Raw genomic sequence first — 25,089 nt, forward strand, 5'->3', positions numbered from 1 at the left:
GATATATCTTTGTGTCCCACTGTAAGTCCTGTGAGGGAAACCCTGCTGTCTTCAAAACCTGACTGAAATGCACTTGCTGCTCCTGCTTGGTAAAGCCTGGAGAAGTCTGATTTAGAAAAACCTGAACATCCTATATCCTAAATTTGTTTCACCTGCTGCAAAGTGGAAGTTTTCAGGGTAGGCAGTGACTGCATTGCTGTGTGTGTGCAAGAGGGAAGAGCCTGCCCTGTGGCCCTGGGTGGGGTGGGAGCTCACCTGTGCACGTGATGCCATCCCCATCATACAAGGGCTTGCACTGGCACGTGTTGTTCTCCATGCAGACGGCGTTGGGCGAGCAGCTCGGGGAGCACACTGGGGGCAGAGCTGCAGGGAAGGCAGCACAGCTGGAATCAAACAGCTCTGGAACCACAATGCCCCCGTTTGATGCAGGAGGAGAACCTTAGTACCAGTCTGGATAACTGGAAAATTTATAAGAATTTTATTTTTTGATTGCCCCAGCCCAAAGCCTCTCCATAAGGGGAGGCAGGAACTCATATTGCCTTATCACAAAAGAGGAGACAGTGGGGTGAAGGGAGCAGAGTTCCTAAGTGCTCCTGACATTTTTTTAACCCTTTCTGTGTTATCTATGGAAACCTTCTGCAAGTAGTTTCAAGCCCTATCTCCATGGGCAGACTGGTGAGAGCAGGCACAGACCTAGCTTGGTTTCACAGAGCCGGCCAGTCCATCCTGTTTCACAGAAACATCGTCCTGTCCCCAAGTATCCTTCATCGCACTGCCCGTTGTTCTTGCATTCACAAGCTGGAAAAGAAACACAGAGATCACGTGCAGAGGGGGAAAGTCTTTCTCTAGAGAAACATCATCATGTCAGTTTAGATACAGTATTATGCAGAAATAATTTAATGAGTCTAATGTCATGGCATTTCACCATGAGGCCAGTCAAGCAGAGGAGCAGGCTTTCCATAGTGGTTGAGCAATTGTCATCCTTGGAGGTTTTCAAGTCCTGGCAGGAAAAGTCCTGAACAACATGAGCTCAGAACTGACCCTGTTTTGAGAAGGAGTTGGGCTACAGACCTTCTGAAACCCCTTTCCAATCTGAGTTAATCTGTGGTCCTGTGATTTTATAATTGGCATTTGTTCAATATCCCTCTGAAAATGAGTATTGACCTGCACATTGCAGTGGAGTAGGAAACTGCAGGGAGAGTTCTGGCAGGAAAGAGTTAACAGCTGAACTGAAGACCCAGACAAATCAGTCCTAATGAACAGCACCTGTTAATTGTGGGGAGGCCAGAGAAAAACAAGGTGTGTTGAGGGACAATGCTTGGCTGCTCTGTAGGAGGAGGTGCAGCTGAGCAAGGAAGCCAGATATGAGGTTAGTGAGCTTTTCTGTAATTTCTTTTTTTAGAGTTTCAGCTATTTTCGTGACTAAAAGCTTTTGGATTCCTTCAAGTTCTTCTATAGGTGAGGCATTGCTGCTTCTGCCCTCCAGTCTGAGGTGTAATGGTCTGTTTAATCTATAGGTGATGTTTTTCCTCTCCTCTTTGGGCCCTGCAATAACTTATGTGCTGAACCCTTCCAAAAGAATGATTCATGGCTCTCTGTTTTATAATGTTATGCTGTAGCCTCCCTTATGGTCTCATCCTTCCACTTGAAATATTGTTGTTTAGAGAAGAAAACTATGGGGATTTGTGCAACCAATTTTTTGCATAATTGTCCTGCTGAAAAGGAGCTTCACTTGCTGGCTTTTTAAATGTAATTTGATTAGTTAATTTTTGTCTGGCTTAAATCTACATCCAAAGGAAGGGGCTAAAAATTTTTTCTCTTAAATTTCATAATTTGGTTTCTAGGTAATGGCTGATATGTTTTATGCTATGGTGTGTTATAAAGTGGATGAATTGTAGGTAGTTATAATCCTGAGACTGTGTCCAAGCCTGTTGTTTTGCCTATAACCTCCCATCCTACGTGCCTCAGGAACAGCATAGGTGCACAGGGTTAGGATGGAAGCATTAATCTTATAACTTCTTACCAAAAGGCTTTATGTCAGGAAAACATTTAAGTTTAAAGGGAGATATTGACCCTGCTGCTACCTAGTTTACATTTGAAGTGAGAGAGGGGTGGATTTTGTGAGCAGCTGCTTGGCTATCCCTCTTCACAAACAGCCCTTGCCTTGGTGTCCGTTTTCCAAGTAACACATGGCCTCCTTCATTCCTTGAGGACCAATCTTACTAACATCCTCTCTTAAGCTTTATAGGGATGGAGGAGAAAGCTGTGCTGTAGCTAAAATCACTTGTTACTGGAGTTCCTGCTTCTTTTCTATTACTGATGTACAGTGTAGGGGTAGGAGGCCCTGTGCAGACACAGCCCTGCAACCTCTGCCTGCTGTCTTCTCCTCCCTTCCAAGACCTTGTGCCATGCTGTGGTGTAAGGAGGCACTTGGGAAAAATACTGATATTTAGAGGGCAGCTTTCCTTGGCTTGCTCAGAAGCTCCCTGCTGTCAGAGCAGTTGAGTCTGGCAGTGGGCAGGGAGCTCAGACGTACCCCTGCAGGTGAAGCCGTACCGGCCGGGCAGGCACAGCTCGCATGCGGTCCCGTTGAAGCCGCCGCTGCAGCGACACTCTCCTGTCCCCGTGTACCCGTCATCACAGGAGCCATGGCCATTGCAGGGGGTCTCTGGGCCCCCTGGGCAAGCTGAAAGAAAAGAAAACTGGTTCTTGAGCTCAGGTGCATGTTTATTCGTTGTCACTGTTGGTTCTGTGGTGTTCTGTAAAAATCATCGTGCGGGGAATGCCTGTAAATGCATACACTCCTGAGGTGTGTAAAAGTGGCTGTGACACTTGGGACTACTGTGAGCCTTGTGCTCTAAGTTCCCTGACACACTTCCACAGCTCCTATCAGAAAGGTGCTGAGGATCCTTCCAGCCCTGATTTGTGGATGCTGTTATCTGGCTGCTCGCTCATTCAGACCCATCTGTGAATGGCACTTCCCAAATCAAGCCTTTATTGAGTGTCTCTATGGGTCTATGTGCTGTCAGGGTGACCCCAAAGGCCCCAAATGCATGGGATCTGCATGTGTCTCCCTGTGAAATCGGGGCAGAGCAAGCTGAAAGGGCTGTGTGTGGCTGGACCTCTCTGCCAGCAGAGATCCTGACCCGGATGGTGACCCGGTGTGCCCTGATGGGGGCTGCAGTACTGCTCCCCTGGCAGGTGAAGGAGAACAGTCTGGAAGTGTCTGCTAACAAACTGCTGAGATGGAGCCTCCCAAATGGTCTCCACCTGTTCAGAACTAAAATTCCTGAGCTTACTCTGCTGATGAGTGCACTTGCCTGTGGCTGAGCAATTATGTACTGGTTCTCAGCTGTGTGCTGGTATTGCTGTGTGAACCGAGCCTGTGTTTAAAGGAGTTTCAGCTGGTGACCTGCTCAGCAGGACAGCCTTTAGTCTCTGTAGCACTCACCTGCTATCACTATGGAGTTTAAAACTTCTAAATGTGAGGAGATAATCTGAATTGAAGAAGCACTTCACACCTTGTGCCCTTCAGCTCTTTCAACCCTCATTTTGCAGCTGGTCTCTCCTCGCGCCCCTTATCCCAGTTCTCCCAGTTTTGCCTGCTGGGCGCTACCCAGCTGCACTGGGGAGGGGGAGGGCGCAGGATGGCCGTGGGGGTGGGAACCGTACCTTGGCAGTCTGGCCCGAAGTAGCCCTTGCAGCACTTGGCTACGCGGATGGCCATGGAGCAGTTCCTGCGGCAGCCGTCCCTCCGCAGCCCGTAGGACTCGTAGGTGCACCACTGGATCCCTTCCTGCGGCAGCACGGAGAGGGGAGGGGGGGGGAACACAGCAGAATGAGTGCTGCTGCTGGAGTTTGGGCTTTTCCTCTTTAAATTGTAATTTCTGGTGGGCCTTGTATCAAAATGTGACGTGTGAAGCGGGCGGGTGGGAGATTCCCACCCTCTCTGATTCCTGGCATGCTGAGCAGCATTCCTGGGAGTGCAGGGGCTGCTCTGGAGTCAGCTGAAGCACTTTTACACTGAGTGCTATGAGACCAACAAGCATCCCACCACCAGCACTCTCATGTTTACCCAGGGACAGCTTTGTCACTTGTTAGAGATGGATAATGAGATGATTGGCTCTTGCAATTAAAAAATAACTATTGTGTGACTATTAAGAAAAGCTTTAGTGCTGTACAGTTATGTTATTGTGGTTTAGATGCCCTCTGTTCTCCCCACAGTTCCCTTTTCCCCTGTATTGTTGCCATCAGACAGCCTGGGCTGTCCAGGACAGGTACAAAGAAGCTGCACAGGTGTCCCTGGCATGGGGCAGTGGGGAATGGAAAAGCTTGGGGGTGCTCAGGGGGGCATCATGGCAACACCTGACCTCCAATCCAGTGACAACAAAGCATCTCCACTGATAAATGGCAAAGAAGAGCTGAGTGACAGACTTTGGGAGGGGCCAGGGCTGGCTGATGCAACCCCAGGGGTATAAAAGATTGAGCATCCCTCTTATAGATGAACCAGCCACGTGATATCCACGAGGGGCAGTTCCCAGCACTGTGAATTTTTCTTTATATAGTCCTTTTGTTGTATTTTTAAGGTTTAATAAACCTTTTTAAATTTTCAAAGTGAGCAGTTGTTTCTCACAACTTAATAGTGTGGTCAAAGGTTCTCTTTTTATTTATTCTAAGAAACTTTTTTTGGTTTGCTGTTGTGAAGTATAGAGAAGGACATGTCAGTCTGCTTATGTGTGAGATTTGAATGTTTTACCTTTGGTTTTGTCCCTGGAGGGCATTTAGAGTTACTGAAACAGCTAGCACAATGCCCCTGGAAAAGAGCAAAAAAAATATATTAAAATAATGGCTATAAAAGCCTATTTGACTTGAACAAAAAGTCTGTTTTATGAGAGCAGAAAAGGTAAAGTTTATTGCACTTAAAAAATTAATAGAAAACTGTAGAGGAGCAAGAGAGGAGAGTGACAACAAAGTAGTTGCAATAATTTAGTACTGCAAAAATAGAAGAAAATAGTTTGAATGCCAGAATATAAGTTCTGGAAGAAGAAACTGGTCTGGGTTTAAAGGAGGAGGGAAGAGATTATGAATGTTCTTCAAACAAGCATTGATGTCATCTGTATTAGTCCTGGATGTCTAATTTAGAGTACAGAGAAATGTTTGCTTCTCAGGAACTGCTTATGAGATGTGAGGAAATGGTATCTGTTTAATTTCATTTAATGACATCATAAACAAAAGGCAAGTTGAGCAGATAGGATATCCACAATTGTTGGTTTTATAATTGAAATACATGTCCTGAGAAGCTTTTTTAAAGGTTAACTACCTGAAAGTTCTTTTACTTCTAGGAAATTTTTTCATACTTTCAAATTAAACTGAAGTAAACTTGGTCTTGAAACTGTTTGAAGGTGACTTTCAAAATTTCCCATTTGTGGGACCCATCAAAGCTCATGGAGGAAACTTCCTCCACGCTAACAGTGCCTGTTCAGGTGTGTTAAAAACAAGAAATGTCAGAGACTGAGACAGAGTAGGCAGTTCTGTATCTTGTGTCCTTCATGCCCTGTGCTGCTAGAGTAGCAATGATGATGTTTTTTAATAGGGGACTCTGTAAATTTGACCTCTAGTGTGAACTTCCACTAATTTAAAAGCATGACAGAAAGATTTGTCCTTGCTCAAGTTTTTGCTTGCGTGTTTTTTTATGCTCTTCAGTGAGACCACTTGTCCTGTGTGCTGCTTTGAGTGAATACAGGATTTGTGTTGTGCTGCATCCTGTATCCTTGAGTGGATGCAGCCAACCTGCAGCAGAGGGGCTTTCCTGGCAGGAATGCTGGAGCTGCAGGGAGTGTTACCCCTCTGAGGTGCACATTGGGGTGTCTCTGCCAGGCTGGGGCACCCGTGGGGCACTGACCATTATCTCCACGGTGAGGAAGCTGTCGCAGCGGCCGCCCAGGCTGGGCTCTGCCAGCAGGCAGTTGATCCCATAGGCGACGCCGCCGTCGAACTCCAGCTGCCGCTGCACCACCTTGCACTGCCCGTCATTCAGGAAAAGGGAGCCCTGGAAGAGGGGGACAACAGGGCAAGTCATGAGCTGCTCATCCTCCTTGGGGTTCTGCTCTCCTGCACCTTGCTCTTGGGGCGAGTGGAATGTCAAACTATCCTGTCGGTAAAATTGATGGCTATAGGGGCTCAAACCTGGTTTTGGGGACTCTTCCTATGGGCAGATGTTGGAGTTCCCAACACAGGAAGGATGTGGGCCTGTTGGAGCAAGTCCAGAGGAGGGTCATGGAGATACTCAGGGGGCTGGAGCACCTCTCTATGAGGATGGGCTGAGACAGTTTGGTCTGTTCAGCTGGGAGACACTTCCAGTCCCTAAGTGGGGATACGTGAGAATTGGAGAAGGATTTTTAGGGAGGGCGTGTAATGATAAGACAAGGGATAGTGACTTTAAACTGAAAGAAGGTGGGTTTAGACTGGATTTTAGGAGGAAATTCTTTACTGTGAAGTTGGTGAGACACTGGAAGAAGTTGCCCAGAGAGTTGTGGATGCCCCATCCCTGGAAGTGTTCATGGCCAGATTGAATGGGACTCTGAGCAACCTGGTCTAGTGTAAGGTGTCACTGTTCATAACGGGGGGGGTGGAATAAGATGATCTTCAGGGTTCTTTCCAACCCCGATCATTCTATGATTTTATGATATCTTTCTTTTCTGAAGAGGAGACAATATGCTAGCCCCATGTTGACAGGTTTATCTTATGTGTATTTAGACTTAGATGCTTGAAGTTTGCAAAGAAAAATGTGGCATTGTTCTGGTTTATCAGGCTATGTGTGTGCCTGCAACCTTAGCTTGGAAGTGCTTACACACCAGAGTTTGCATGCAGGTGCTGCATTCATGGGGTTCAAATCCAGGCTGCTCTTAGTGGTTTTGCAATAAGAAAACCTCTACTATTGCGGAAGTTAAAGTGTGCTGGTATTTCAGTTTCAAGGTGACTGAGAGCTGTTTTGAACAAATAGCATCTTACAACAGAGCCAATGGCAGCTCCAAAAAGTCCTGCAAACCATGCAGTTTGCTGAATTTGTTGCTGTGGCTCTTGGCATGTAGGGGTGATAACCAAGGGAGTTTTGGTGCCTCTGACTCTCCCTGGGGGCTGAGTTTGGGCTGCAGGAGCTGATCCTGCAGCAGGAGTGAGGAATAGACGCGCCAGCAGAGCGAACACTTACGATCTCCCCGTTATCCCCACAGCTCACAGTGAGGTTGGAGCCCTGCAGGGTCTTCAGTGGGCTGGAGCTGGGGAGCTGGTAGGCCAACACCTGGGAAAGAAAAGGGGAGCTGCACACATCTGGGATTGAGTGTTTTGCCTGTGGAAACACTCCCAAAACACAAGGGCTTACCGCAGCGTCACGGACAATGTGGAATTTGAGGTACTGCACCAGCTTGTTGGTGTTGGCCCTCTTGAAGAGGAAGTCCTGCTGCTCCTGGGGCAGCCCACGGATGGCTGTGTCAGTGGGCCAGAAGAGTGTGACTGGTTTGTGAATGGGGTCATTGATCAGCCCCAGCAGGTTGTTCTTCTGCAACACAGCAACAATTGGGACAGAAGATTAATGCTCTGTCCAAAGTGACACTGACCTGTGGGGTGAATGTCAGGTGGAACTGGGATGTGCTGCTCTGTGGGCTGCCTGGTCACCAAATACTTTGACTTTAAAAAGCAGATGTTGAGTTGAACTTGAGATACAGGAGAGGACAGAGCTGAGTGGGGAAGGGAAAGGTGGCTGTGGGTCTGTTTGACATCCCGAGCTCTGAGGGAGTGTGACTGGTGCTGAGCAGGTTTCTTGTATTCTTTCTGGTGAGCCCTTTGGCTCTCCTGAACAAAATCCTGCCAGTGATGACACGTTCTGTGTTTTTGTCTTAAAAATCATTTACAATCTTTTCCCAATGGCTCCCTTTGTCTCTCATGTCCTTACCTCTAGCAAAGTGCTGAACAGAATGTACCCATGCTTGGCTGCAACCATTTTTAGACTTTCCTACAAAAAAAGAAAAGTGTGTAATTTACCTAAGAAATACATTATTTGGGTATTAAAAAAGCAGATCAAAGCTTGCTTTTCCCGTAAGTCACTTTTAGTTACAAAATCAAAGATGCTGTATAAACCCTCTGCAGAAATCCTCTTATACTGTCTGTCTGTATATACACTTACATTATCGTATTATACTTACTTTAACTGTAATTCTGGTGAATTTGAAATAGAATATTTAATTTATTTGTTTGTGTAAGGTCTTTTTTTGTTGACTTATATGACTTATATATCTGACCATAACTGGAAAAGCCCCTGGGCTGGCAATGGTGATAAGCTGAACATACCTTCCTGAGGGGGAAATCCTGCATCTGTGAAGGGACCAGGATTTGGTTTATGACATGGATCACACCATTTGTGCCAACAGTATCACTGAGTACAATTTCAGCTTTGTTGTTCAAAACCAGTGAGTTCTGAAAAGGCAACAAGAATATTTTTTTTGTGAAACCTTGTGGGAAAGTGAGGCTGATGCTGAATTGCTTTGATATCAAGAGCCCAGGCCATCTTTTCTTTGCAGCAAACAGTACTTTCAGCTTTGTTTGTTTTTTTTCAAACTCTCCTCATGCTCATAAAGCCAGAGTTTGAGGATAAAATTGCTTGTGTCAAAGCAAGAGTTGTAGAATTTGACTCTTGGAATACCAAATAACTGCTGAACTCTTCAGCTGAACAGGCAATCTTAGCTGAAAGTAATTTATTTGTTTTGTGCATCAGATGAGGAAAGGGAACTGTTGCCATGATATTTTCTGAAAAAACCCTTTGCCAGGATTTTGCTCCCGAGAAGCTGAGAAGCCTCAGAGGAAAAGAAAAACAATTATTATCTGCTGCTGTGGAATGCAACAGGTGCATCTTTGATTGGTCCACATTGGTTATTTCTAATTAATGGCCAATCACAGTCAGCTGGCTTGAGCTCTCTGAGAGTCACGAGCTTTTGTTATCATTCCTTTCTATTCCTTGCTAGCCCTTTGATGAAATCCTTTATTTTTTTAGTATAGTTTTAATATATAATTTTCTTTTAATATAATATATATCGTAAAATAATAGATCAGACTTCTGAAACATGGAGTCAAGATTCTTGTCTCTTTGCTTGTCCTGAGACCTGTGCAAACACAACCACATTTGGTGACCCCAAGTGAAGAAAAATTCCACAGGAACCATTGAAACTTTTAAAAAGGTGAATGAGAGTGGGCTGTTTTTCTGCTGTGTTCCCTGTCCCTCCATGTGTGGTTACCTGTGAGTAGCTGATGTGTATGAGGTCACCCTGCAGGGAGGTGATGTTGGTGACGGCTGTCAGGTCCTTGTACAGCAGGCTGGCACAAGCCACCATGTGGTACCGGAGCACCTGAGCCAGCACTCCTTTGGCAGTCCAGTCCTTGACCTGCAGTGGGCAATGGAGGGGCTGAGGAGCAGCTGGGCAAGGCATCTGAGGAGGAAAGCTCATTTGTGCTGAGCCCTTTGACTCACCCGTGGGTCGCTGTTCAGTACGTCTGTGTGAGGCACAAACAGGGTGAAAGGGCCGGGGCCTGAGATATCTCTGATGGACAACGTCTGCCAAATGGAAGGAGGAAAAGCAGCAATGAGTTAATGCATGTGATGCCACACAGTGACAGAGACTGCCCTGTGCAGGGCAAGGTGGTGCCTGCTCCATTGCTCTCATATTGAGTTCCCTTCCCTGCAACACAAGGGTGAGAGAAATTCCTCATGTGGGCTTTGACTCCTAGCCTTGTCTGTCACCTTTGCTCACAGGTATTAGATAGAAGATTTTGTCCTATAGCCATGTCTTAATTCCCTCATCTCTTGTTTGTTTTTGCAGTGGAGATAAAATTAATTACTCTTAGGAGTACAAATGGACCTGGGCTATTGCAGGCATTCTGTAATGAACACTGATAAACTGTCCTGGAGTGATTTTATGATGCTTGTATCTCTGATTGAGAGCTCTCTTAAAGCAAGAGGAAGCCACCTGTCTACCATGGTAGCAAAATTTAAACTGGGTTATAGGTCTTTAGGTTAGCAGGCCAGTATACAGGTCTGTGTGCCCTGAGGCAGAGATTAAACAGAGAGTTGCTGTCTCCAGTCTCCAAAAATCAGTGAGAGCTGGCTACACACTAGCTGTCTTACAAGACACAGAGCACCCTGTGATGCTTCAGGGAGGCGGCTGAAATTGTTGCCTTTTGGAGATGCAGAAGGGGTAGTAAATTGTAGGGGGATAGAATATAAGAAAATAAAGATGGTGTAGAAAGTAACCTTACCCCTAAGGAGTTGCAGCTGGGCCAGTTATCAAAGATTAGGAACAGGCCTGACTTTAAGAGGCCACAGGTGTAAGCAATGAGAAGATGCTATAAAAGAGTGGGGTGGCTGGGTGAGAAGAGGATCGGAGTCAGTGGCTGCTTTGTGAAGAAGAAAGAGTCAGTGCTCTGAGGAGATGCCCATGAGAAACACCAATAAGGTATGAAACTTTTGTGATAAGGAGACAACAGTAGGGAACAGGCCTGCAATAAGATGACAGCAGTAAATGAGGAGTATACTCCTGCTTCAGAATTCACAAGAGATGTGCTGGCAGATCTCAGACTGTGAATGGGTGAAAGCTTCAGTTTTATGCCTAGTCTGGATGTAGCCACAGCTCTCTCCACAGAGAGCAGCAGGCATGACTTTCCCAGGCCTTTTTCTGGGGAAGGCTGTGAGAAGATCAGAGAAAAGAATGGAAAACAATTCTTATCTCCACTTGCTGCACCTGTTGTTTTGCACATGTGGAATGTGTTATGGAGATTTGTTTACCAAAGGATGATTCCTTAATTGGCCACTGATGGTGTTTGGATTTATTGACAAATTGGATCTGCCTGTGTTGGACTGTCTGTAAAGGTGATGAACTTCTTAAATGATTATAGTGTAAGATAGTATAACAAAGCAATTGATCAGCCTTCTGAGATCAATGCTAATTATTACCTGGCTGGGGGCCTGTGATGACATCTGTAGGCCTTACCTTTCTCTGGGACTTTGGTCATGCTCATTAATGCTCTTGGTCATTAATACTGTTTTAGTGACAGTTAATATCTTACATTAGAGCATCTCAAGTGTTGGTGACTGACAATCCAAATCCAGTCCCAATTACATTGAAGGAAGTTGGTGCGCACCAAACTCTTGACTGCTTCTCTCTGCTTTACACTCTTGGAGGAAAAAAGGGACAAGAAACCCCCGATGAAAACCCAACAAACCCCAACCACTCAACCTTTGCTTACCTCTAAGTGAAAATAAAACCTAGATGTGTTGGAATTCCTGAGAAGTTCCTGCAATTAAGAACAAGGCTCTGTAACAATGCTGCAAATGTGAGGCAACATCTGTGAAGTGCAAACAAATGCAGCACTCAGACAAGAAAGGGAAATTCAGGTTTGGAGTAAGTGCTGCATGTCTGTTTTGCTTCTGTTCTGTTCTTACCTTGCTCTGCCACACAGCAGGCTTCTTTGGAACCTAAAACTCCCTAATACTGCAGTCATAATGATTGTCCATTAGGGTTTTTGTTTGTTTTGGCAGTTAAAGTTATCTTGCAGCATCCTGTTCCTATTCCTGGTTTCTTGGATTGGGATAACTTCAAATTCCAGGGTACAATTTTGTCAAAGAAAAAAGTGATGTGTTTCAACCATTGTATTAAGTAACTATGGGAAGATAAATAGGGGACAGCAAACATGTGAAGCACTTTACCTGGAAGATGTTGCCTTGGCACTTAAATCCATCCCCAATGTAGTTGGGTTTGCAGGTGCAGGTCCTGTCTGTCAGCTCAGTGTCATTACAGATGGCAAATTCACTGCAGCCTCCGTTATTCTTGTAAGGAAAAAGTTTAAAAAATATCATTCCTTCATTGCCAGGTGTGTAAAACAATTCCAATTCACCCTTTCCCCCATTTATATAATTCAGAAAGGTTTAATTGCAAGATCTTTCTGAAACCACATCTTGTTGGAACATCTCATGGTGTATGTTTTCTCCCAAACACTGAAAACCATTTAGAATTTATAAAAAATGAATCTCCTTTTAATCAGAGGATTTAGTTTTGATTCCCTCCTTAATGTGTTTAGTTTATGGTGCTGTGAGGAAGCAAAATATTTGCAAGCTTCACTCTGCACCTTAGGGATGAGTTTTAGCTTCTCTGCCAATGCAGTGCTGATTTTTTAAAATTATGTATATATATATATATAAAAATATATTTTAAAATTATATAAAATATGTAAATAATTATATAAAATATATAAATAATTATATAAAAATAAACGTATAATATTTTATATTACTATTAAGGGGAACTATTTACACACTGTAAATCACTAGGATGGTGCCAGGAGCCTGATTTTATGGCAGAGCATAGCACTGTCATAATGTCAGGACTGTCTGATGGCCCAGGTCAGCTGCAACAGGGACTTGCCTTGTTCTTGTTTCTAAAACATCTCCTGTCTGCACCTGAGTCCAGCATGGGCTTGGATCAGAGGATGCATCTCACCCATCTGCCTGCCTCCAGAGAGCTCCCTGTACTAAACCAAGAAATTCCTCACCCAGGAGCAACATGTTGGGGCTCACAGCTCTGCTCAATCACAAACAGGTGCTCCTCTGTTACCACCTTGGCTAGCAAATAAATTTTTATCCTGGGTTTGAGATCAAATTAGGGGGAAATTGAAAAGCTTTCTTGGTTTTTTTCTTCTTGTACTTGTTTCATGGTGTCCTTTCTGTTGCTGATCATCTCAGGGATCCTTTCTCATGGGAGCAGAAACTCCTTTGGGAGCTGCCAGTGGGGCCTGACAGGTCAGAGAGACACCTGGCTGTAAGGAATGGGTTTGGGTGGATTTGCTGTGGGTTTGGCTTGGCTTAGGCAAACCTTTGGCTACCTGTGAAGCTTTTTTGCACAGAGGTTTGGTCATTGTGAAGCCAGGTTAGCCTCTGGTATGACATTAATGCTCCTCAAGATAATCCTTATTTTTACCTCATAGTTAGCCTGGCATAATTAGTCAAGTGGAATCAAAGCTGCTGGAACACAGCACAGGAAAAAAGCAAGAGAATTCAAAGTCATAGGGAGCAATGGCTCATAGCTTTAAACTTGCCTTCCTCCAGGTTGTGTTTTTGCCCTTGCTCTTTCATCTCTGCAACCTTTCAAGGTCAGAGAAAGCCAGCTGAGAGGCCAGGCTGGCAGGGTGAGAATTGTTGTTGCTGTGCTCAGAGCACAGAGGATTAATGCACACAGAGGAGTGGATCTGTCCCTGCTGCAGCTTGCCAAGAGGCAGAGTAGTACAGCTGGTGCAGACAGCCACACTGACTGCCAATATGTGGCTTGTGCTGAACAAATGTGGATGATTTTCAGCCTGCAGTGACAAGTGAGGCACAGAATGAGCAATGCCATGGCTTGCCCTGGGTTGGGTGTTGTGGAAGGAAGTGGTTTTGTTGGATTTTTGTAGGAATTCTCAATGACAAATAATTTGCTGACTTAGGTTTTGGCACTACGGACCAGGGTAGTCTTCTGCATTGGATTTGAACTGAGATATTTAAGAGTCAATGATGAGTCCAGGCCCTCACTTATGTTTATGTCCTGGTTGCAGTTGAGAAAAAGCCCTTCCTGCATCTCTAGTTTCTCCTATAGTGACAGCACTAAAGCATGTACTGAACCAAGAATACTCAAAGATTAGCCAAGCTAATGTAAATAGATTCTCAGCACACCTAACTTAGTTTACAATGCATACAACCCCCAAAAGTGTAATGATTATAATGAGACCTGAAATTGTCTCCTTAAATGGATACTCACTTGTGAGCACAGACTGATATAGGTGCAGGTTTTGCCATCTCCAGAATATCCCTTCAGACAATTGCATACTGCCTACACAGCAAAATCGGAAAAAACAGCATACATGGAAAAATGCATGATTTTTTTTTTGGTTTTTTTTCAGCACACAAATATACAGGTTACGTTTTTCCAGATAATTTCATTGTGAGATAATGTGGAATTTATTAAGCTAAAAGTACATTGTCTCCCACAGCAGTTTCTTAGCCAGTATGAGTAACCACAGACTGAGATTGGCAAGTAATATTTTTCATTAGGCTCTGCCTTTTTTTTCCTGTCCTCTCTGCTGTCCTGTTCATTTGGAATGACCCCTCTGACATCTACATGTTATTGTCTTGTTGACAAAACAGGCTTAACCCTTAATTTATTTCCCTCATGTTTTTTGCATAGGTTGGTATTCCCCTCTCATCCCCTTCCTTCCCCTGTGTTTTTTTTTTTAAGTGATGAAAAGTAGCTTCAAAACACACCTGGAGTGGTGTGTTACTGGCAACTTCCCATGCAGTGGAAATGTAGCTGACACTTTCTCCTGGTTAATACATTTTACATTTGCAGTTATCACAAAGATGAAAAATAGTTGCAAAGAAATGAATTTTATTCTCCAATTCACTCATAATTGTTCTGAAATTAGAATGTACATTTAATATGTAGTAATTTGAAAATTCAGTGAGGTTTCTGCAGCAGAAATAAAACTGGGAGGGAGTCTAATTGTAGTGTTTATGTATTTCCTGGATGAATGACAGCCATAGAGAAAGTAGATGCATTTCTATCCTGTAATTTTTGCCTTTGCAGTGCTGGGGTTTTGTAGTGGAAGTTGTTATTGCTGTGATGTTAATTATGTTTTCAAGGTAAGGAAGAATAAATAAACAGATTGTAGCTACTACTTCTAGAGATCAGCAGAAGAGTGATTGGGCTCCAGAATGTTGTAAACCTCATGCAAGAGCTATGGTTTAGGCCATTTTCTTTCCTTGTGGATGCATTTGAACAGTGCAGGGAGAAGGGCTAATCCAAATTGGATTTTTTTCCATGGACAGTTTCTATAACAATAAAGAAACATCTTCTAGCAATACTTTCAAACTTACAGCTTTTCACATCAAAACCTCCCAAAGGAGAAAAACTACCACTTGAAACAGCAAAACACTTCTTTCCTCTTCAGTTTTGGATTTCTTTCACTGAAATAGATTTTTTTCATGTTTATCTGCACTCCCCCTCAAATGCCTTTTTGAGGGAAGCACATACTTTTCAGAATTGTTATGAAATTCAGTTTTCCACTTAAAAACAAAGTTGACATGGGGAAATCTTTCTTTGCCCAACAATAAACATTTGACTAAGCCTATTTTTCTTCACTAACAAAGTACTCACTTGATTGGGTCCAGTCTGTGTGCATTCTGCATTTCTATCACATCCACCATTGTTCACCAGACAAGGGTTGATTTCTTTATAAAACAGAAACAGTGTAATAAAGAGAGAGTAATTCTGAAAACCCAAGGAGAATAAATTTTAAGTAAAGCAGAGTAGGAATGCAGATTTATGACAAAATTGATTCCCTCAGTTACTTAGTCTAGGTCTTGGTCTTCAGTTGTCTTGGTGGAGGCTAAAGCTCTGTCAGCAGCATTTCTGAAGCCAAACCTCGGGAGGTGAGATATCTAAAAGTCTCTTTGTGATGGTCAGAGGAGTATGTGTGTATCAAGCTGCTGGAGATGGGGTTATCCTTGCTAGGGGTAGATGTTGTTTGATAATTTTTGGTGCCACGCCACTGATGTGCCAAGTAGTACCAGCCAGGTGGCAGGAAAAGGGGATGTGGTATCAGCAAGCTGCACTTGTGGCTCAGAGTGGGAGGAGGAACATCCCTCTAGAGGAAACCTCTCTCCTGTTGTGAAATACAAAGCTGTGTTTTGTGTCAGACACGTGCAGATGCAATGTGTGTATTTGTGATTGTGATATGTGTGGAGACCGACCATGAGACAGTTGCAAATTTTAATAATAACTGAGGAAAGTGAAGCATGGAAGAAAGCCTTTGAACCTATCTTTTGTTTGCAATTAACCTCAGTTGATTTAGGAGAGTTGGAATTAAAGCTTTAAGGCTGTTGCTCTTTGCTTGTAGTTAAGCCTTAAAGAATTCTGCAATAATAACCTTTTGTATAATTTTAGAATATTGCTTATATCCTTGAAACTATGGCTTTGGAATATACATAAAGGAAATATGCTTATCTCATGCCTTAATAAAACAGAGAAAAGCAGCTTGAGAAAGGAAGATGAACATCAACTCAAGGATTTATAGTTGGACCAGGAGAAGCTGAACATCACTGTTATGAGATTTATAGTCCTTGCAATTAAAAGGTGGACCCACATCTGGAGAGCTGGACTTCACCAGATGGGATTCATCTTTCTTCTTTTGGAAACCGGACCACCACCACCTGGAATACTCCTTTCTGGGATACATCCTGAGAAAAACTAAATCACAATAGTGTATAGAATTGTAACATAAAAATTGGGACAAGAAACTGCTGAGAAAGCTGAGGAGTACCCCTATAAATACCTGTAAGCCTCAACTATCGGTGTGGACTTGGAGGGAAAACTTGCCCCACTGTACCCAGCGCTGTATTGCTCATACTTTACCATATTAATGAATAAATTGGTTGCTGCTTGAATATTGGCCTAGTTGAGCGTCTTATTTACAACACTGTGACTTTGCAGTGAGATGCAGAGGCAGGGCAGGGCTGTGCTTACCGAGGCAGACGATGCCATCCCCGGTGTGGCCGGCGCTGCAGACACAGGCTCTGCTCCCCGGGCTTGTTCTCCTGCACTCTGCCTTGGAGGAGCAGCCCCCGTTGTTGCTCCCACAAGCATCAATAGCTGGACAGGGACAGCAGCAGAGATTAGACCAATGTGCTGGACCGGCTTCTTGCTTTTCATGATTATCTGTCTTCATTTTTAAAGGGATTTATGTGGAAACCCAGGGTACTGGGAATATTTCTCTGTCTGTTCTGGGGTGCTCTGACTTTGACCCTCATTCATGGGAGAAAATTTCCTAGATTTCAAGATAGACTAGAATCCACAAAAGTGTGAAATAGATTACAGAGTAGTGTAGGTGTATTACTTGGTGAGAAATTTAGGGATTTTTAGTATGTTGTGGATGGAAGCAAGATGGAGGGCACAGGGTATTGTCCTGGGTTGTTTCTTCATCCTTCTTCATGGGTTTGGGTGGCATTTTGTAATTGGGCAGAAAAGTCTGCATTGCAGCTCTGTGGGATCAGTTACTGGGTTAAAAGGGAAAATAACCTAGGTATCAGTTCTTAATTGGATAGTTTAGTCTTAAAAGGCCTTGGAACAAGAGATTGTTGGCCATTTTGTGCCTTCTAATGAAAAGCTGCAGAACTCACAGTAGTGGGACTGTTTTACTGATAAGAAATAATAAACACTTGAGTCCAAACACAAATTACTGTCTCAAGTGCCTTCAATCCAGACCCAGAAAAACTGATAACTGGTACCCCCACAGATTTACTAACATTTTTTGAATGAGTCTTTCTGCATTAGGAGTCCACAGATTTCATTAGTCCCAGTTGTTTAATACCATGATTATTTCCAAAGGGAAAGCTGAAATGGTCTGGGATGTTAGGATTCATCCAGGACTGACTTTCAATAACTTTCCATCTTCCAGTTCTGCCCATTTCAACAAAACACCAGAAAAAAAATAAGTCCATGTTCATCTCTAGTTTAAATAGCCATTTAAGTGTTCCCTGAGCTTGAAATTTTCTGCACACAGATCATATAACTTCTCTTGCAGGAGGCCTAGAGTAAAATACCACCTAGCCCTGCTGTGACAGCAAGTGTGGGTTCTTATTCAGATGGATTCTCATACTGCTCCTCCAGCTCTGGATGAGCTGGATGCTCACAACTTGAGAGCAAGAAGGGAGCCTTGTCTGATCCTCAGTGTGACTCAAATCAGCCTGAAAATTTCCTTAAGTTTTGCTTCAAATGACCCTAAATGGCTCTTCCATCAATTTCAGGCCAGGGACTTCATGTTTTTCTGCTACTAGAGTCACTATGGGTGACCTGTGTCACCCAGCTCTTCCTCCACGTGGGGAATTGACCCCCAGCAGATTAAAATGGATTTGTCTGTTTTGTGCCAGAAGAGAAAATTAAAGCAGGCAGAGTAAGAGTGGCAAAATCTGGGATTAGGACACTGCCAGCCATTGTGAATAAGTAGAAAAATAGGCTTCTGTCTGAAAAACATTAGTACTTTAATCAGTTAAGAATTAAGAAAAATTATAATTAATTATGATTATTGTAGCTGGGAGCAGTCTGTTTTGGATTACCCAGATTTTTGGAGGAACATCTAGCATAAGGTGCTATTATCCCTTTTTAAAGGTCTCTTAAATCTCTCTAATCTAAAGAAATGGATTTTGCCACACCAGAAATCTGAGCAAGTTCAGAAAGCTGAGGAAATGGTTGAGCTACACAGCTTCCAATAGCTGGAAGTGTTATTGTGCCCTGAATTGGCCTCTCTTTGCTGGGCTTTGTTGGGAAAGGGAGTAAAAGTCACAAACCAGGTTTCATTACTCTGCAAACAATGGGGCTGGGGCTGTGCACAGCATGTTCCCTTTTCTCTGCTCTCCCTGAGCACAATGCCTCGCAACTTGGAGGTTTGGAGCCCTTTGTTTGCTGTGAATCTGCACCTGTTGGGCTGCTGTTTGTTTGGAGGGACCTGGCAACAATTCCTGTTTTTTAACTGGTGCCTAGGGAACTGCTCATCTCTCACCAGCTCTACTGTGACCAGAGAGTGCTTCAAGCATTCTTTGGTTTTTTTATTTTTTTAAATTATTTTTCAAAGGGAAGAAACAAAGTTCACTTGCCTGTGCAGAATGTCCCGTTCCCCTCAAAGCCAGCTGCACACTTGCAATAGGCAGTGCCATTTGATAGGAGGAGGCAGCTAAAGAAATAAAAGGAGAGAGGCATCATTTAACAGAGAGGAAAAAAAATTGGGCAGGTCTTTTGTACAGCCCTTGTTTTTGTGAGTGTTTCTGAAGGTAATGTTGCATAGAAATTACAAGGAGTTTAACCATACAGTAAGAGGTAGCTAAAACCATAAAAATGGACCTAGCTGCACCAAGCTTTTCAAATGTGTTTTGGGTGTATTATTTTAGGTAATAGAATTCCATGCTTTGGTGTTTGAATATCCTATTTTTTTTTGTGCAGAACTACATGTATACTCACCCAAAACTCTGTGCAAAATTTTTGTCTGTGTGTACCCAATTTATGGGGGGAAACAGCCAGCAGAATTCATCATTGCCCCATACTCCTGCCATGACTGCACCTATCCTGAGACCTACAGGTGTGTGTCAGTAGATGAAAAATACACAAGAGAGGAACAATCTGCTTCTGTCAGAAACACAGTCTTGATTCCAGAATGTGTGGGGTCCCCATGAGCCAATCTGAGAGTGAAGTTTTGCCAAAAAATCCTGGTAAAATATTGCTGCTGTGAACTGAAGGTCATAAACACACAGGGGAGAGAATGAACTACATCTGGGAAAAAGGGGCTTTGCCCTTCTGGTTTCTCAGCTCCTAGAGAAGAGCTGTGGCTAAAAATTAGGAGTCTTCCCAACTAGTTTTCCTTGGTTTTTTTTTGAGATGTCTTGACTAGTGTAAATCCTGCTGCCTGGTCAGTGGTGAGGGGAGAGATGGATTTCAGGAAATGGCTCAATGGGGCTCACTTGCTCCTCTGAAAACTAGTTAGTGTCCCAATATTGGTGTTGGACTGGTGAGAGCATTTTTGTGTTATTTGGATATGAAGAGATGTTTGAACTGTCTGGCCTCATCACCACATACATTAGATTTACATTGCTCCTCAGCAGCATATCTCAGAGATAAGAAGTCATGAGGAAGGTGGACTTGATTTTTGCCTTGCAAGAGGTGCCTTTTTTCTCCCCTCTCCCCTAAATGAGTATATTTCATACATACTTAGCACTGGTGTGGCACGAGGCATTACATGCGTCATCTTTGATTTCTGCAAGTGGAAAAAAAAAAAAAAAGCAGGGATCAGAACCTTTTGGGTCAACATCCTTCTGGATTCAGAGTCTTTTGTTCCCACCATATGGAGCTAGGGGCTGAGTTCCAGACAACTGCTCTCAGTCTCAATAGAGATTCTGTGGCATTGACACTTTTTGGAAAAATTCTTTTGCTTAGGATTTTTCTCTTGGGAAGCTGAGAAGCTTCAGAGAAAAAGAAAACAATTTTTCCTTCATTTGTTTTTCTTGTGTTTTGCTTTTTTAGAATGTGTTTAAAGATTGTTTACTTACAAGTAATTGTTTTATTATATTTTACTGTGAGTTGTTTTAACTCTTTGGCCAATCAGGGCCAAGCTGTGTTGAGACTCTGGAAAGAGTCACGAGTTTTTATTATTATCTTTTTAGCATTTAGTAAGTATTCTTTCTCTATTCTTTAGTATAGTATAGTATTTTTAATATACTATAACATCATAAAGTGTATAAATTTGCCTTCTGAAAACATAGTCAGATTCATCATTCCTGCCAACAAATACAGTAAGACTCCACCTGTAGAATCTGTATAGATCAGTGGATACCACTTAAATTAATTTGCAGGGAAGAGTTGTGTCATATTGCCAGGAAAACATTTCACCTGTTATTTACCTGTATTTACTCTGGTGAGTCTTGTATAATATTGGAATGACATAAGGGTAGATTTTCTAAAGGAGCTGAAAGTTTTCTCAGAGCATATATAGCAACCCTCTTACAAAACTGAAATTATTAATAATTTTTCCCTGGGAAAATTTAAAACTGATCTTGAATGCTATTGTAAATGTGCTTGCAACATTTTAAAATTTCATACTATTATAGCTAGAATTTTAGATACAGAGTGCATTTTAATTATGTATAAATAGAATATAATTTGATTGGATATATGTATTAAGCCAGCACAAATTTATTTAGTAATTATTTTTTATCACATTAACAAGAACATAATTTAATATCTGGTGTTGTGTAGCTAAATCAACTTTCAGAAGCACTTGAGAGGTTTTTGATCGGAGGGTCAAAATGTGCTGGGTGACCCTGCTCTGGAAAACATATAGCTTTAATAAATGGGATAATTTTTTGGGGGAGATAGAGGCTGACACAGGTAGAGAAATGGCTAAGTAAGCGTTTCAGTGTCATGAGTGTTGTCTCAACCAGGTCTCTAATAGTGCAGTAATTAAATGCCGTAACACAGGCATGTGACCCACATTTGGGAAGCTGCCCTGGGATCTGATTGTGGCTGTAGCTCTGTCATTTTCTGAAATGCTCACCTTTTAGCTCAGAAGGAAAGAGGCAGGGCACTCACCAGTGTCACAGGTCACTCCTCTCCAGCCAACGTCACATTCACAGGAGCCATCCCCGTCAATCCCGCTGCTGCATTTCCCATGGACACAAGTGCACACTGTGGGAGAGATGGGGACAAGCCACTGTCCCTGAAAGTGTGGCAATGTGGGCAGCAGGGCTGGCCCAGACATCACCTGCTGATGGCACCTTCTGCTCTAGGCTTTTTGGAGAAAGGTGCTGTCTTGTGCCCTTTGGTTTTGCCAATAACTTTAAATGCAAGCTGTGGTTATATTGCCTCTAATCCCAAATGCTGGGTCTGAAACTGTATTTTAATGGGAAAGAGTTGATTAAGAGTAGCAGTGCTACAGAGGATGGTTCTTGCTGGATTCTTTTCTAAGTCTGTGGTGTGACAGAGTAGAGAGTCCTGTCTCCAGCCTAGGGATTAGAAAACAAACACCATAATGGGGAAAGAAAATATGGTTTTAAGCCTGGACTATTAGGAAGTGCTATACCTTTCTAGAACCAGGACTGAACATGGTTATAAGATAAAAGGGGAAGCCACTGTCCCTGGAAAAGGGGTTAATGATGTTAACAAGCCTGGCCTATTAGGAAGTGCTGTACCTTTCTGGACTGAACAAGGTTATCAGATAAAAGGCGAAGGTTTAGACCCCTGGATGGTTCTTGCTGGATTCTTTTCTAAGTCTGGTGTGACAGAGTAGAAAGCCCTGTCTCCAGCCTAGGGATTAGAAAGACAGCACCATAATGGGGAAAGAAAAGATGTTTTTAAGCCTGGGCTATTAGGAAGTGCTGTACCTTTCTGGAAACTGGACTGAACAGGGTTAGAAGATAAAAGGGGAAGGTTTAGACCCCTGGATGGTTCCTGCTGGATTCTTTTCTAAGTCTGTGGTGTGACAGAGTAGAAAGCCCTGTCTCCAGCCTAGGGATTAGAAAGACAGCACCATAATGGGGAAAGAAAAGATGTTTTTAAGCCTGGGCTATTAGGAAGTGCTGTACCTTCCTGGAACCTGGACCGAACGTGGTTAGAGGATAGAAGGGGAAGGTTTGGGGTGTGTTTGGGGTGCTGGGTACCTTGATCACAGCCTCGGCCGTATCTGCCTGGGCTGCAGCTCTCGCAGGCCGTGCCCTCGAAGCCCTCCTGGCACTGGCAGGTGCCCGTGCCGTTGATGCCATCCAGGCACACGCCGTTCCCAAAGCAGGCGCTCCCGGCTTTCCCCGGGCACGGCTGGCACTGCGCGCCGAAGAAGCCCGCGCAGCACTCCCTGCTCTGCAAAGACACAAACGCTGGGCTGAGGGGGCAAGCAGGGAGAGCTGGAATTTTACAGGAGGTTTTAGGCATAGGGAAAGAGGGTGGGTGTGTAAGATTTCGTGCCTGGTTGGGCTGTTTGGGTCCAATCTGGCCGGCTGTGCGCCACAGCCCACACAATTTTACATGGATAAAAGGCGAGAAGCGCTCTTCTTCACGTGGGGATAAAAGTCCTAATTTATATCCAGGAGACCCACCAGATGGAAAAGGGGCCCAGGTGGAAAAGAGGCCATCCCCTTCTCATAGGGGACTTTTAAACCCAGGGGAATGAGGAGCGGAGGAAGAGGACACAGCCAAGGGGATACAAGTGAGGAGGGGCGAGGGGAGGGATAAACCAGGGAGAGACCCCCAACACTGACATTTAGGGGGGGAAAAAGGGGAAGACTGTGTGGTGGTAGGATACAAATCATGTGGACAGTGCAAATTACCAAACACCCAGTGCAAATAACTAGATAACTATTCAGTACACTACAACAAGGGTGGGTTTATATTGGGTATTAGGAAAAAGTTATTTACTGTAGTGCAGCACTGGAACAGATTTCCCAGAGAAGTTATGGGTGGTCCCATGCTTGGAAGTTCAAGGCAAATTTGTGGGGAGCTGTGAGAAACCTGGTTGAGGAGAGGATGTTGGGACTAGATGGTCTTTAAGGTCCCTTCCAACCCAAACTAGTCTTTGGTTCTGTGATTTTTAGCTGCACATCAGCTCTGCTGGTCTGTGAGCACACTCCTCAATGTGCCAGGACACAGGCTGACACTGCCAGTCCTTTGTGGGACCCAGGTGCCCTTCATCTCTTCCGGGAGAGGTGGAGAATTGCTAGTGGCAAGCAGAGGTCCACCCTTCCCAAGCCTGTGCTCCCTCTGCACCACTGGACATGCAGAAATTTGTGTGCTGCAGCTCTCATCAATCTTTAACCTTCCAATCTCTGCTGTGCCCAGAATAAAGGTCAGTAAATATCCAGTCAGGAGCTGCCTTGGCACGCTGTGTGTGCTTAGTGGGGATGATGAGGAGAATGAAGGTCGGGGAAGGGGGTTCCTGGTTTTTACCACAACAGAAGCAGTGAACTCACAATGATGGTTTTGGCACACTTGGGCTTGCAGCCAATCTGGATGGTGTACTGTCTCATGTGGTTTTCTGTGAGGATGCAGTACTTCTTCACCCCTGCCTGAGCAAAGATTGGAGAAACAGATGCACTTCTGAGTAATATTGATCAGCTACTTTCAAATATGATAATAAATGGGACATTAACTGTGTGCATGCTGTGCACTGACTCACACATTCACAACTAAAATGAAGGAAATGCTTTTAGAAATAGAAATGAACATATGATCAGTTTAACTCAATGTCCTGTGGAGTTTTAAAGATTGCTAAAATTGCCTTTGCTCAGAACTGAATAGATGCTCTTCAAAGGTTTTATAAACTTTTTTTTTCATTTTTCACCTTTTCTGATCTAATTCTTCTTAGAAAACCAAGTTATGAAGTTGTTCAAAAACAGCTGTTGTAAAATTATCTTCTAGGTCTGAACACAACTGGGGAAAGATTGTTTGCTGAAGGAAGACTGATCTCAATATACATTTGAGAGGAGGTTGAGACAAGAGTCCATCCAGCTGTTCATTGTAAAGGAAATGTTAATGAGTTGGATTATATTTTTTACCCATGAGGAGTTAAATTTGGTTTTGCCAGTCAAGTACTTTGAGGTGGATTGGACTTAAACTGCTTTGGAATACCATTACGGGCATAATTAATTTTAAAAAATAAATAATAATGGAAAATATACTCATGTAATCCCAATGGAGAATCTCTGAGGTCAGGGTGGATTGAGTGTCTTGACTATAAGCAATGTATATAGCAGGCTGAGATAACTACTATGTATTTTGGTGAAACTGAGACAATTATATTAAAAATAGGATTGAATGCATATATTGTCAGTTTTGATATGGAGAAACAAACGACTCTAACATCAATGAAAAAATACTTACAATTTCTTTTGTTCCTGGGGGACAGCTTGATGGTTGTGAACAAATTCTGCACTTCTCCTTATGGAACACAAATGAGAGGTGGTTAATAGACTGTACAGAGCTGCAGCGAGGTTGTTTCATAGAAAAATTTCTTATTCAGAGCTACTCTAAGTTTATCCAGGCTGTCAGAACACTGATTTCAGGACAAAAGTTGTCTTAAGAGATGCTAAGAATTCTGGTAGGAATATTCTTTGTGGAAAATGTGATACTACTTCCTTGCTGGGAAGTAGTATTACATATCCTATACTTTTGAGCTTTGTTTGGCTGTAGGTCTCCCTGAGGAATTTAAGGTTCTCTATGAACTTCTATCACTTACAATGATCACAGTATTATTGATATCACATCTGTTCTTCTGGATTTCCAGCACCTTTCCCAGTCCATGAATAATTCCTCTGTCCGTGGCAACATTTGCATAGCTTATAGGAGCATCATTTATGTACAGCTGCAAGAGACATGCAACCAGTTAGAGAGCAGCAGAGGTGTCCCATGGCTCTGTGGCAACCTGAGCAGATAGGAGATGGAAGAAAGAGAGAAATGCACAAGGGGTCACCTAAGGAAAACCAACAAA

General features: G+C 43.4%; 1 protein-coding gene across 1 annotated transcript in view; it reads right to left on the reverse strand.

Moving 5' to 3' along the window:
* STAB2 (stabilin 2) overlaps positions 1-25,089 on the reverse strand; it is an 82,635-nt gene that overhangs the window by 12,774 nt on the left and 44,772 nt on the right. The window contains exons 34-57 of the mRNA XM_064729959.1: positions 24,838-24,963; positions 24,483-24,539; positions 23,573-23,668; positions 22,271-22,466; positions 21,204-21,299; positions 19,827-19,872; positions 18,722-18,798; positions 16,596-16,721; positions 15,228-15,301; positions 13,833-13,904; positions 11,753-11,872; positions 11,293-11,340; positions 9,521-9,604; positions 9,288-9,434; positions 8,347-8,472; positions 7,952-8,011; positions 7,382-7,558; positions 7,211-7,300; positions 5,903-6,049; positions 4,757-4,813; positions 3,673-3,796; positions 2,537-2,686; positions 694-798; positions 256-363 (exon numbers count right to left, since the gene is read on the reverse strand). Of these exons, the coding sequence (XP_064586029.1) occupies positions 256-363; positions 694-798; positions 2,537-2,686; positions 3,673-3,796; positions 4,757-4,813; positions 5,903-6,049; positions 7,211-7,300; positions 7,382-7,558; positions 7,952-8,011; positions 8,347-8,472; positions 9,288-9,434; positions 9,521-9,604; positions 11,293-11,340; positions 11,753-11,872; positions 13,833-13,904; positions 15,228-15,301; positions 16,596-16,721; positions 18,722-18,798; positions 19,827-19,872; positions 21,204-21,299; positions 22,271-22,466; positions 23,573-23,668; positions 24,483-24,539; positions 24,838-24,963 (2,509 nt within the window). The remainder of the gene's footprint in view (positions 1-255; positions 364-693; positions 799-2,536; positions 2,687-3,672; positions 3,797-4,756; positions 4,814-5,902; positions 6,050-7,210; positions 7,301-7,381; positions 7,559-7,951; positions 8,012-8,346; positions 8,473-9,287; positions 9,435-9,520; positions 9,605-11,292; positions 11,341-11,752; positions 11,873-13,832; positions 13,905-15,227; positions 15,302-16,595; positions 16,722-18,721; positions 18,799-19,826; positions 19,873-21,203; positions 21,300-22,270; positions 22,467-23,572; positions 23,669-24,482; positions 24,540-24,837; positions 24,964-25,089) is intronic.

This window comes from Zonotrichia leucophrys, chromosome 1A (assembly GCF_028769735.1).
Source record: "Zonotrichia leucophrys gambelii isolate GWCS_2022_RI chromosome 1A, RI_Zleu_2.0, whole genome shotgun sequence".
In the NCBI taxonomy this organism is placed as follows: domain Eukaryota; kingdom Metazoa; phylum Chordata; class Aves; order Passeriformes; family Passerellidae; genus Zonotrichia; species Zonotrichia leucophrys.